At 46.4% G+C, this 13,432-nt stretch overlaps 2 protein-coding genes across 5 annotated transcripts in view; one reads left to right on the plus strand and one right to left on the minus strand.

Annotated features, from left to right (window-relative positions):
• Positions 1 to 13,432, plus strand: part of FBXL13 (F-box and leucine rich repeat protein 13) — a 114,226-nt gene that overhangs the window by 73,943 nt on the left and 26,851 nt on the right. For both annotated transcript variants that reach the window (XM_038741486.1, XM_038741487.1), the window contains exons 12-15: positions 1,293 to 1,422; positions 9,953 to 10,051; positions 12,103 to 12,220; positions 12,322 to 12,484. In XM_038741486.1, coding sequence (XP_038597414.1) covers positions 1,293 to 1,422; positions 9,953 to 10,051; positions 12,103 to 12,220; positions 12,322 to 12,484 — 510 coding nt within the window. The remainder of the gene's footprint in view (positions 1 to 1,292; positions 1,423 to 9,952; positions 10,052 to 12,102; positions 12,221 to 12,321; positions 12,485 to 13,432) is intronic.
• The window catches only part of LRRC17 (leucine rich repeat containing 17), a 70,225-nt gene that overhangs the window by 31,375 nt on the left and 25,418 nt on the right, over positions 1 to 13,432 (minus strand). The window contains exons 1-2 of one of the 3 annotated variants that reach the window (XM_038741490.1): positions 9,860 to 9,928; positions 1,363 to 1,691 (exon numbers count right to left, since the gene is read on the minus strand). The gene's annotated coding sequence lies outside the window, so the exon portion shown is untranslated. Of the gene's footprint in view, positions 1 to 1,314; positions 1,692 to 9,859; positions 9,929 to 13,432 lie in introns of those variants that run through there. The other 2 variants (XM_038741489.1, XM_038741491.1) reach the window with 2 other exon arrangements.

Below are 13,432 nucleotides of genomic sequence, written 5' to 3' on the forward strand. Positions count from 1 at the left end.
CCCTTTTTCCCTCCTATTTAGACTGTGAGCCCCCATGCGGGACAGGGCCTGTGTCCAACCTAATTAACTTGTGTCTACTCCGGCGCTCAGAACAGAGATTGGCACACAGTGAACGCTTTAACAGATACCGTAAAAGAAACCAAAAAAGAAAACAGAAACACTTTTCTCCATTTTGCCTTCATCTGGGCCCCTGGATTTGACTTAAATATATTCCTAGTTACAAACTCTGAGCATAAGGTCAATCCCCACATCAGGAACTTCTCCGCTCCACTTAGAAGACAGTAGTGGGTGGGTGTGTTCCTTCCCTTCAAATTGCCTAACTTTTTGCTGACTTGGAAAACTGTCCCACTGAGTGGCCCTAAACTGAAACTCCTTGAGGAGAAGAATATACTCCTCTAATTACACTTCATTTTTCTGTAAGCTTCAATTTGGGTGACTGTGGCATTACTCATCGTATTCATTTTGCCTTTCAACTCCTGTCAAGCTTGATTTTTTCTGATAGGCTTTTCTTTATAGCAGCCGCATCCAACTTTTTAACAGAATATTCTTTAGAGTCAGTTTTAAAGCATCCGTCGGCTTTTCTTCAACTTCAGTTCTAATGACATCTATCGCCTACCCGCTGAATTCTAGCAGAATCAACCGTTCAGAGCCATTTGATTAACCATTTACACACATCTGCCAGAACCGATTCCCTTTACTTAAAAACCATTTTTTCAAGAGAGTAAATGGTCTCCCGCTCTAGACTGTAAGCTTGGTGTGGTCAGGGCCTGTCCACTGACTCTGTTATACTGTACTCTGTACAATGTTCTGCAAACAGCGCTCAATAAATATGTCGGATTGATTAGTAAAGCTGAAGCCAAGCAATGGTAACAGTGAATTAAAGAATCTTTGGTTCCTGACATCCTTCAGTCGAGCTGTAATTTTGATTTCTGAAAGGCAAAATTTGTAAACTCGAGGACGAAACAAATCCCAAGGACTTTGCCGTGTGAATTATGCCAGCTTCCTAACACCCTACACGCCTTCCTCAAGGATTTTCGGAAGTGTCTCCTCTCAAGCACGCACCACTAGCCTTCTGATCGATTTCCATCAGAAATGCTGTTGGGTTTGAGCACATCTCGGGTCCAGCGCCCGGATTCGGGACAGCCGCCGGGCGAGACTCCGGAACGTCCATGAGTGGGGAATCTCTTAGCGTTTAAAAAGTCGATCTCAGCGGTCCGATTGCCGCCCCCAAGTTCTATCCCTCTGGCTAATGACCGTTTCCTTCCCTCCTCGACTCCCCTCTTTTCCTTCAGGTCCTTCCCCCACCTCCAGTACCTCAGCTTGGCTTTCTGCAGGAGGTTCACCGACCACGGCTTACGGTACCTGGCGTCCGGGAGAGGATGCTCACGGCTCAGCTACTTGGATCTTTCTGGCTGCGTTCAGGTTTGCTTGTCCTTCTCGAGCTGCAGGAGAGGGGTTTCTCGCCCGCATCCAGCCCTCAAACGAACGCAGGCAAGCCCCTGCAGAGAACTATGCAGAGGTTTTGAATTACACGGCCACAGCTGCTTGCATTTTTTTCATCCAGGAATAAAGGCTTTGGCGCTCAGCCAGCCGAGGGTCACAGTCGCAGAAAACCGGGATCCGTTGGCTAACGCAACAGACAGATTTGCGGTTGGGAGTAGGGAGACGATCTGCCGCTCCAGATCCGGGATCTGGAAAACAAAGAGCAGCCACCGAGAGAGCAACAGATTTCAAGTCTCGGCGGGAGAAAGAGCGGGCAGATTTCCTGGAAAAGGCAGTCAGCCCATGAGTGTGCTCTCAAGGAGTTGCTGGGATGGGGAGGGGGAGTTGATCGCACCGCTAAAAGGCAGGATGGTTCAGTAGGAAGGAGACACACCCAAAAAGGGGAGTCACAGAAATGGGTGAAAGACTTGAGAGATCACGCAGAGCCCCACTCCCCCCAAGTTAGAATAGCCTGGCAAATGGAGAGTTCTTTGAATTGGGTTTTAAACCATCGACGGGCAGGAAGAATTCCAGGCAGGATTCCATAGCATAGGTGAGTGTGAAATATTAAGGTCTGCAGTGATTCCGCTGGCTTGACAGACAACTGGAGAAGATACTGTTACAATGATGTGATTTTCCTAGCATCCAGGGAACTTGAGAGACACGGGGAAGCAGAGTGGCCAAGTGGAAAGATCTGGGTTCTAATCCCGGCTCGGCCACTCGTCTGCTGCGTGACCCTCGGCTTCTCTGAGTCGCAGTCACTTCATCTAGAAAACGGGGATTAAGACCGTGAGCCCCATGTGGGGCATGGACTGTGTCCAACATGATTATCTCGTAGCAACCCCAGCATTCGGTCAGTGCCTGGTATATAGTAAGCGCTTAACAAATGCCGTAACTTTTCCTTCTGCACCTTTGAGTTGAATTATATTTATGAAACATATGTATGGTTATGATTCACTTCCAGAGATTATATGCAGATTCTGAGTTGACTTTAGCCAAGACAGGAAGCAAGCCTCCATGGAATCTACATGCTGAAAAAAGGGTTTCATATGAAAAAAGTGGTGGTTTTTGTTTGTTGTTTTATGGTGTTCGTTCATTCATTCATTCATTCAATCGTATTTATTGAGTGCTTACTGTGTGCAGAGCACTGTACTAAGCGCTTGGGAAGTACAAGTCGGCAACATATAGGACGGTCCCTACCCAACAACGGGCTCATAGTCTAGAAGGGGGAGACAGACAACAAAACAAAAAATGTAGACAGATGTCAAAATCGTCAGAGCAAATAGAAATAAAGCTATAAGCACATCATTAACAAAAAAATAGAATAATGTGCAAGTAAAATAAATAGAGTAATAAATCTGTACAAATATACACAAGTGCTGTGGGGAGGGGAAGGAGGTAGGGCCGGGGGGGAGGAGGAGAGGAAAAAGGGGGTTTGTTGAGCGCTTACTATGTGCCAGGCACTATTCTGAGCACTAGGGTAGATACAAACTAAGTGGACACAGTCCCTGTCCCATATGGGGATCACAGTCTTAATTTGCAGAGCATTGTACAGAGTACAATATAACAGAGTCAGTGGACAGGTTCCCTGACCACAACAAGCTTACAGTCTAGAGCGGGAGACCATTTACTCTCTTGAAAAAATGGTTTTTAAGGGAATCGGTTTTGGCAAATGTGTGTAAATGGTTAATCAAATGGTTCTGAACTGTTGATTCTGCTAGAATTCAGCGGGTAGGCGATAGATGTCATTAGAATGGGGCAATGGGGATGATGAGGAGGCAACTGAGCCCAGAGAAGGGAAATGACTTGCTCAAGGTCACATAGCCAGCATGTAGCAGAGCAGGGATTCGAACCCAGGTCCTTTTGACTTCCAGACCTGTTCTCTTTCCAGTAGGTCACGCTGCTTCATGCACATTGATGCAGGGAGGGGAAGGAGCAGCATGAAATTAGGCTTTTGTCATTTAGCTTATTTAGCATCTTAAGGAGAACGGGTTTGAATGGGAAATGGAGGTTGGAAAAGGGCCACATCGAGGAAAATTTGCACTTTTAGGATGGGGGTTTGACTAGCACTCTGCACATGCATACAACCGTTCTTTCAAATATCACAGCACGTCTATCCAGATAGACTGTTGTTATTAGAAGAACACACCCAATTCCCTAACAATGCTATCCAAACACATACCCATGTTATGGAAGACCTCGTATGGAAGAAACAGTGTGGCCTAGTGGAAAGAGCACAGGCCTGGGACTCAGAAGAACCTGAGTTCTAATCCCAGTCCTGCCACTTCATTCATTCATTCATTCAATCAATCGTATTTATTGAGTCTGCTTTGTGACCTTGGGCAAGTCACTCTACTTCTCTGGGCCTCAGTTACCTCACCTGTAAAATGGAGGTTAAGACTGTGAGCCCCACTTGGAACAGGGACTTTCCAACCTGATTACCTTGCATTTACCCCAGTACTTAGCAGTGCACAGCACATAGTAAGGGCTTAACAAATACCACTATTATTATTATTATTGTTCTTATTATCATTATTTGGCAAGCAGAGTGCTGTCCAGCTTTGGAACTTGACATTCTCTCCGTGGCCAAGTCCCTGCTCACTGAAACGGAGAAACAAACCTTGTTTTTTTCTCCTTTCTTCAAAGAAACATTTGGATGTTTGGGATTTTTGGAGAATAAATTACAAAAATAAAATGTAGCCTTGGAACACATGTAGGGATTTATTAGAGTGAACAAGGAATTATTATCGTTACGGTATTTGTGAAGCATTTACTAAGTGTCAAGCACAGTTCTAAGTGCTGGGGTAGATACAGGTTCATCAGGTCAATCCCACGTGAGGCTCACAGTGTAAGTAGGAGGGAGATAGTTGATTCCCCATTTTACAGAGAAAACTGAGGCACGGTGGGCATCTGGCAGAGGTGGGATTGGAACCTAGGTCCTTTGCCTCGCAGGCCTGTGCTCTTTGAAGTACAGCTACGCTGCTTCTCTTGTAAGGGGAGTGAGGGTCTAATTAAAGTGAAATCTGGGACTCTGTTTACCCCTAGCAGGCACTTCTCCCCATGCTAGAGTCTGAATATATTCACGCAATATAGCAGGGGTGAGGACCTGGAATCTCATCCAAGCTCCTCCACTTGTTGGCTGCGTCACCTTGGGCAAGTCACTTCGCTTCTCTAGGACTCAGTTACCCCATCTGCGAAATGGGGAGTAAGACTATGAGCCCCACACGATCGATTGACCGACTGATGTGAGACGGGGGCTGTGTTCAATCTGCTTACCTTGGATCTACCCAGAGCTTAGTACGGTGCCTGGCACACATACTAAGCGCTTAACAAATGCCATAAGAAAAAAGTAAATAAACAAACGAAGCAAAAACTGAATGGCTAGAGCTAACAACTGGCCCGAGAGATGCATGGTAGGGTTTAGGCAAACGGACTCTACCGTCTGCACTCTGTCACGGTAGATAGCATCAGGGATCCAGGACGTCGTTTGGTGCCAGATGCCCTCTCGGTGTTGGGGGCTTTGATGCAAAAACACTGCCATTGTTTCTGGAGGGGAATTTTGAAGGGCTGGTTACTGTGTCACAGTTACAAGGAGGGAAGAGGATTTGGTTTGAAAGATGGTGTTTGGGTGTGTTTTCCCAAGAAAATATTAGCTAAGCATTTTCTTGGATACAATAGCGGACACTGCGCGGAAGTAAACGGCAACCGCCAGAGAGAAGTTCAGAACACGTCTTCAGAGTCCAAAAAATATCTTTTGGATGATAGTCTTGTTGGCCAAGAGAAGAAAGTTCTTTGGCGTTGCAGCAAGTGATCACTCAGCTGTTGCTGCTTGTAACCCTTTCCTTTTTTGTTTTAGTAGTACTTGTTAAGCGGTTACTATGTGCCAGGACTGTAGTAAATGCTGGGGTAGATACAAAGTAATCAGGTCCATGTCCCACGCGGGGCTCACGATCCTAATCCACATTTTGCAGATAAGGTCACTGTGGTACAAGAAGTGAAGTGACTCGCCCAAGGTCACACAGCAGACAAGTGGTGGAGCCGGGATTAGAACCCAGGTCTTTCTGACTCCCAGGCTCGGGCTCTATCCACTAGGCCACACTGCTTCCCTTTTCCACCCAAGTCCCCTCTCACCTCCTCATCAATTCTCAAATCCTTCTTTGCCATCTCTCAAGAGGAGAATTCCTGCCTTCTTAAAAAATGGACCCCTCTACCTATAACTCCGACCCCAACCCCGCTCACCTTATTGAAACACTTCCACCCACTCTAGTTCCCTTCCTCCCCTCTGCCTTCAAACCAACCCACATCTCCCTGATCCTAAATTTCTTTTTGGAGCCCCACTGCACCTTCCAGCTATCATTCCCTCTCCTCTCATTCCTGTCCTAACTCCTTGAATGTGTTTTATGCACCTACTGCCTCTACTCCTTCTCCAACTCCCTTCCTCGATCCTGTACAATTCCGTTTCTTACCCCCTCCATTCCTTGCTCTCTCCAAGGTCACCAAATGACCCCCTTCTTGCTAAATTTAACAGACTCTGCTCAGATCCTTCTCAACCTCTCGGCTGCTTTGGACATCGTGGCCCCCTCCCTTCTGGAAACGCTATCTAAACTTGACTTTTCTGCTATGGTTCCACGCTGGCTCGCCTCCTCCCTCTCTGGCCAATTCTTTTGTTTCTTTTCAATGGTATCTGTTAAACACTTACTATGCTGTACTAAGTGCTGGGGAAGATACAAAGTAATCAGGTTGGACACAGTCCCTGTCCCACATGGAGCTCAGTCTTAATCCCCATTTTACAGATGAGGTAACTGAGGCCCAGAGAAGTGAAGTGGCCTGCCCAAGGTCACACAGCGGACAAGTGGTGGAGCTGGGATTAGAACCCAGGTCCTTCTGGCTCCCAGGCCTATGCTCTACCCACTAGGCCATGCTGCTTTGCTATATAATTTGTACTTCCCAAGCGCTTAGTACAGTGCTCTGCACATAGTTAGCGCTCAATAAATACGATTGATGATGATGATATACCTTGAAATCTGCTATCTCAGATTTCCTTTTGTCTCCAAGATATCTGTTCGTGGATATCCCTCCAGCAGCTCTAGCCCGATAAATCCCAAACTGAACTTTTCATCTTCCCTCCCAAATCTTCTCCTCTGCCTAACCGCTCCATCATCTCCTCATATCCGACAATGACTCTCCCCGAGTTCAAAGCCTTAATGAAGGTACGTCTCCTCCAAGAGGCCTTCCCCACCTAAGCGCTCCTTTCCTCTTCTCCCACACCCTTTTACGACACCCTGACTTGGTCCCTTTATTCATCCCTGGACTCAAGCCCCACAGCACTTATCTGTAATTGATAGTGATGTCTGTCTCCCCCTCTAGACTGTAAGCTCATTGTGGGCAGGGAATGTGTCTGTTTATAATTATAGCATACTCTCCCAAGCCCTTAGTTCAGTACTCTGCACACAATAAGCGCTCAGTAAATAAGACTGACTGATCACAACTGATAATGCCACCGCCCAATCAATCAGTCAGTGGTATTTACTGAGTGCTTTCTGTGTGCTGTTCACTGCCCTAAACCCTTGAGAGAGTAGAATATAACAAAGCTAGTGGATATAATCCCCGCTCTGAAGGAAAATGCCATTTAATGGGCGAGACCAACATTAAAGAAAAAATTACACATAGGGGAACAGAAGAGTACAAGAATATGTGTGTAGGTGTTATGGGGCTAGGGGTGCCTCCTCCCCTGCCTCTAAGGCCTGTAAGCTTGGTATTTATCATTGACTTTCCCTCTCTTTCAACCCACTGCCGTTTTCGGTCTGTTGCCAAGCCCTTCGGTGACATTTCTAGACTCTGTCCCATCCTCTCTGTCCAAAGGCCACCACGCTGACCCAGGAAACTTTCGTACTATGGCTTGATAGCTGCATCAGCCTTCTCATGGATTTCCCCACCTCTATTTTCTTCCCACTCCGATCCATCTTTTACTCTGTTGCCAGTGTAATTTTAATCCATTGTTTGTCCATTCCTCTCTGCCACAAGCAAAGACTCTAGACCATTGGCTCAAAGGCATTCAACCAGCTCTCTCCCTCCTATTTTCCCATTCCATCCTCCCACTTCACCCCTGGTTCTTTGCTTTTTTCCCCTCAAGCCAACCTACTCACTGGGCCTTATTCTCATCCCTCCCAAAGATCACCTCTTTGACCCGGGACCAGCCAGGGATTTCACTCCTTTCCCAGAGGCTTCAGGTAAACCCAACATCCAGTGCTTAGAACAGTGTTTGGCACCTAGGAAGCGCTTAACGAATACTATTATTATTATTCAGTCAGCCCATTATTAAGCGCTTACTGTGTGCAGAGCACTGTGCTGAGTGCCTGGGAGAGTCCAATACAACAGAGTTGGCAGGTGTGATCTCTCCCTTCAAGGAGCTTTCAATCTAGTGACAGTTCTGAGAAGTAGTGATAGGTCCTTGGTCTACATTTATGGGCCACGAGAGCGTATATCCTGTGAAGACAAGGGGGAAGAGGCCCGCTAGTCATTAAGCACTTAATACGTGCCAAGCACTGTTCTAATCGCTGGAATAGATTACAAGCTCATTGGATTGAATTCGGTCCCTGCCCCATATACAGTGTAAGTAGGAGGGAGAACAGGTATTGACTCCCCATTTTCCAGAAGAGGTGACCGAGGCCCAGAGAAGTGGAGTGATTTGCCCAAGGTAACCCAGCCGACACGGGGCAGAGCTGGGATTCGAACCCAGGTCCTCAGTCTCCCGGGCCTGGGCTCTTGCCACTAGCTACGCTGCTTCTCTCGTGATACTGGGTGTAGAGTTAGCTCTCCCAGCTGGCTCTAGAGTATTCCAGGAGAGAGAAGTTTGCAGGGAGAAAGCGCCAGTTTCTGGAGCCCCCTGAAACTGGGCCTCAGAGCTGCTTGGTACAGTTGTACCACTGAGGCAGGCTTTTGAATGCAGTGTGTGGAAAACGCTTTGGTTTTTATTACACTTGGGACCACGGGTCAAACCAGGCAGACGGGAATAAGGGCTACCCCGCAGGTCACTAGGAAATAGTTAACGGTTCCCTAATTGCCAGTTTGAGTGTTTTACCTGCTTTTACGTGAAGTAGGAAGGCCAGAGTAGTCTTGGCAAACCTTTTTAAATAACTCTTCTGGGGTGCACTGGTAACGGATTCCAACAAGGACAATACAGAACACATGTATTTTTACATTTGGTATTTTGAGGCCAGAGACCAAAGCAGAAATGAGATTTCCTGCAGAGTAACATAAATCTGGAGTTGCATGATCTAGAAATCAGGGTTGGATAACCATCTACTCAGCCCTAAAAGGTCTTTTGTGACAGCAGAGATTTAACTTCGAGAGGTCTGGAGATTCTAAAGGCAAGTTTGTTTTGGGTTGTTGGTTTTTTTTTTTTTTTGGCTCTTAAAGTGCTCTCTTCACTGCCCCAAAAGACTCCAAACTCTTGGCAGGTCAGCAGGACCGATCTAATGTTTAGCTTGTTTAAGGCAGAGGAGAGGATCTGCCTGCAATTTTCCACGTTTTAGGCCAAAACCAGGTAGTTTTCTAGGAGTGTCATTCCTCCAGGTGCATCAGTATAGCTCATTAAAAGCTTCTTTATCTCGTGAGTCATTTCACTTTGAGTTAGTGTTCAAGGAAAGACCAAGGATGATCTCTGGTGGCTCTTTAAGACATTCATGGGTAGGGCAAGCAACAACCACAAGCAATCCATTCAGCAGAAGGGGTGCTGAGAGATAACTGGAAATTCAGTCCTGAATGAGAAGGTCATCCTTTATTCAGGGGGAAGAAAGAATAATATTCATTTAGTCTTGATCTTAACCCCCTTGTGCTGAGTTTGTCTTTGCTAAAAAAAAGCTGGAATATTAATAACAACAACAACAATAATAATAATTCTGTCATTTGCTAAGCACATACTATGTGCCAGGGACTGGGGTGGATACAAGCAAATCTTGCCGGACACAGTCCCTGCCCCATGGGGGGCTGACAGTCTCAATCCCCATTTTGCAGACGAGGTAACTGAAGCCCAGAGAAGTGAAGTGACTTATCCAAGGTCACATGGCTGGACAAGTGGCAGAGCTGGGATTAGAACTCATGACCTTCTGACTCCCAAGCCCAGGCTCTATCCATTACACTTCCTATTAAAGGTGGGTGTCCCGAGACACAAACACCGTCTTCATCACCATCAGTCCATCCTGAGCACCTTTTGAGGGCAGAGCACTGTACTAGGCGCTTATAAATATACCACTGAAATAGAAACTGGCGTCCCTGCCCTTGAGAAACTAACAATATTTGTAGTTTGAGGTTTTGCTCATATCAGTTGATTAATTGAAATGATAGCATTGTTAGCAGTATTAGGATTTTCAAGTACCTCCAGATCCTGTGGCATTGCTGCTTATGGCTTCATCCAGTGAAATCCTCATGTGTTCTGTTCTGCCTTCCTTTTTTTTAAAAAAAAATCCAGATTACCGTCCAAGGATTCGAATACATTGGAGCCAAGTGCAGGATCATTCAGCATTTGACCATCAACGATTTGCCAACTCTGTCAGATAGCTGTGTGAAAGTAGGTACCCATCAATGGAACGCAAATCGCTGTGGGTGGCAAGGTGTGCTAGGGGGCTGAGAGGTGTACATTTGCCATAATTTTAGAACTGCACATTGCACTATTTGCTCTATCTGCTTCTGTGATGTGGAGAGCATAAGGAACCCCTTTATGCATACTTAAGTTTACATGTTCTACATTTTCAAACAATTGATAGTTGGGCGTGTTGAGGCAGTGTGGCGTACTGGAAAGAGCAAGCGCCTGGGACTGAGAGGAGCTGGGGTCTGATTCCAGCTGCTTCACCTGCTTTGTAACCTGGGGCAAGTCACTAAAGCATCCCTGTGCCTCTGTTTTTTCCATCTGTAAAACGGGAATTATATTAGATAGCTGTTCTCCCTCCCCCTTGAACTGTGAGCCCCTTGTGAGGTGGACTGTGTCCAATCTGATTACCTTGTGTTCACCCCAGCACTTAGTTCGGTATTTGGCACATACTAAGTACTTAAGAAGCACCACAAGTTATTATTATTACTATTCTAATAATAATAACTGTGAAGAAGGCAACCGCCATTCTCGTACCACTAGTAGAGACAGAGTTTGGGGATTTATGGCCCAATAATGACATTTCTGATATGCTCATTTTTTGAACACACGGTGAATCCTACTCCAAGGGTTTCTTAAAATGCAGAAAATCTGGGGGGAAAAGCCCTTAGGGGTATTCAAATCCGATCGTAACACAATGAACTGAGTGAAACGAAACCCTCTTGTTATGGAAACAGAATGGCAGGAAAAGCCCAGTCCCTCAGGATGGCTTCAGTAATCAAAGCACTGAATTTGGGAGCGAGATGAAATGCAGCTTTAGTCAAGCCCTGGAATGCCCTCCCTCTTTCTCTCCGGCAGATGATCACTTTCCCTCAGTCAAAGCCTTAGTGAAGGCACATCTTCTCTTAGAGGCCTTCCCGACTAATTTCTTCCCCTGCTCCCTTCTGCGTCACCCTGATTTGCTCCCTTCATTCACCCCTCCCTCAGCCCCACAGCACTCAATCAATCAATCAATCAATCAATCGTATTTATTGAGCGCTTACTGTGTGCAGAGCACTGTACTAAGCGCTTGGGAAGTACAAGTTGGCAACATATAGAGACGGTCCCTACCCAACAGTGGGCTCACAGTCTAAAAGGGGGAGACAGAGAACAAAACCAAACATACTAACAAAATAAAATAAATAGAATAGATATGTACAGGTAAAATAAATAAATAACTAAATAGAGTAATAAATATGTACAAACATATATACATACATACAGGCGCTGTGGGGAAGGGAACTGTCCACTCCTGTCCAAATCCATAATTTATTTATTTCTACTGATATCTGTCTCCCCCTCTAGACTTTAAGCTTGTTGTGGGCAGGGAATGTGTCTACCCACTCCGTTATACTGTGATACTGTATTCCCCCAAGTGCTTAATACAGTGCAGAGCAGAGCACTTGGGGAAGTACAGTATCGCACCATAGCAGAGTAAGCGCTCAATAAATAGGACTGATTTTTTTTTATGGAATTTGTTAAGCGCTTCCTATGTACCAGGCACTGTACTAAGCGCTGGGTTCGATACGAGCCAATCAGGTTGGACACCAGTCCCTGTCCCACACGGGGCTCTCGGTCTTAATCCCCATCTTACAGATGAGGTTACTGAGGCCCAGAGGAGTGAAATGACTTGCCCGAGATTCACGCAGCAGACAGGCGGCGGAACCAGGATTAGAACCCAGGTCCTTCTGACTCCCAGGACCCGGCTTTATCCACTAGGCCACCCTGCCTTGCTTTTGAAATGAGCTTGCCTGTCTTAGCGTTATCGAGGGAAATTGGCCTCCTTCAGCGGCTGTTGTCATGAACTCTAGCCAGTCTGGTATCTCGGGGCCTCAATCAATCAATCGTATTTATTGAGCGCTTACTGTGTGCAGAGCACTGTACTAAGCGCTTGGGAAGTACAAGTTGGCAACATATAGAGACAGTCCCTACCCAACAGTGGGCTCAGTCTAAAAGGGGGAGACAGAGAAGTCATTTATTTTTCTCTCTTACAGGCTCTAGCCGGAAACTGCCAACAGATCACATCTCTGATTTTGAGCGGCACCCCGGCTCTCACAGATGTTGCCTTTCAGGCCCTTTCAGAATGTAAACTTGTCAAGATAAGAGTGGAAGGTCGGTGACGTCGGTCTGTCGCGCCGAACCGTCCCGCGTTTCTCCCCCGTGAATAAACGGCTTGTGTGACGCGCGTCCCGCTCTTACCTGCATCACAACAGGGAGCAACTGGATCACCGACGTATGTTTCAAGATCATCCAGAAATACTGGCCGAACATCAGTCACATCCACATAGCCGATTGCCAGAGGATTACCGATAGCAGCCTGAAGGCAATATCAACATTGAAGAAACTTCGTGTGTTGAATTTATCATGTTGCACCAGGTAAAAGCAAACTAGTATGTTTTTCTGTCAACCAATTTTTCACCTCAAAATGGCTGATCATCTTGGAAAAGTCTTATGTGACATTTTCCAAAGCCACGGAGATCTGGGGAAAGACCACAGGACTAAGAACTGACAAGAAAAAAAAAAAACATTTGAAAGTGAGGATGGCATAAAAAGTTCAATGCCTGAAAAACCCAACTGGGGTTAGGGTTAAGTGAGGGCAAAGTTTAGGGTTAGGGCACGGTAATTGATTTGGTTGACCCTTGCAGGCTGATGGGCCGCTTAATTTCTCTGTGCCTCCGTTCCCTCATCTGCAAAATGGGAATTAAGACGGGGAGCCCCAGGTGGGATATGGACTGTGCCTAACCAGATTAGCTTGTATCAACCCCAGTGCTTAGTACAGTGTATGGCACATAGTAAGTGCTTAAAAAATAACACTAAAAAAAGGCGGAAATGAAATGGGGAACACCCTGGCAGAGGGTTGAAGGAGAAGGGAGTTAGGGAGGTGAAGGAGAAGGGAATTCCGTCGACCCATTTCTCTGTTCTCAGTACCATCCCAATTTCCCACACAGGTTGTATAAACCTACTGCCTCCATTTCCTCTCCTCCAACTCCCTTCTTCGCCTACTAGTCTGGCTTCCAACCCCTTCACTACACAAGAGTCTGCACTCTCTGAGATGAACAAAGATCACCTCCTTGTCAAACTCCGTCATCTCACGTCGAGTCTACTCCCCTCGGCCACCTTCGGCAGCACGGACCACACCCTCCTCCTGGAAAGACTAGCTAATCTCGGTTGCACCAATACGATTTCTCTGTCTCTTTTGCTGGCTCCTTTTCCATGTCCCCTACCTGTGGGTGACCTTCCAGGCTCTGGTCTGGGTCCCTGTATTCTTCTCCTTTATATTCACTCCCTTAAAGGGATCCCCTCCTCCCATAGCTTCAGCTGCTA

Source organism: Tachyglossus aculeatus (genome assembly GCF_015852505.1).
Source record: "Tachyglossus aculeatus isolate mTacAcu1 chromosome 12 unlocalized genomic scaffold, mTacAcu1.pri SUPER_6_unloc_1, whole genome shotgun sequence".
NCBI lineage: Eukaryota > Metazoa > Chordata > Mammalia > Monotremata > Tachyglossidae > Tachyglossus > Tachyglossus aculeatus.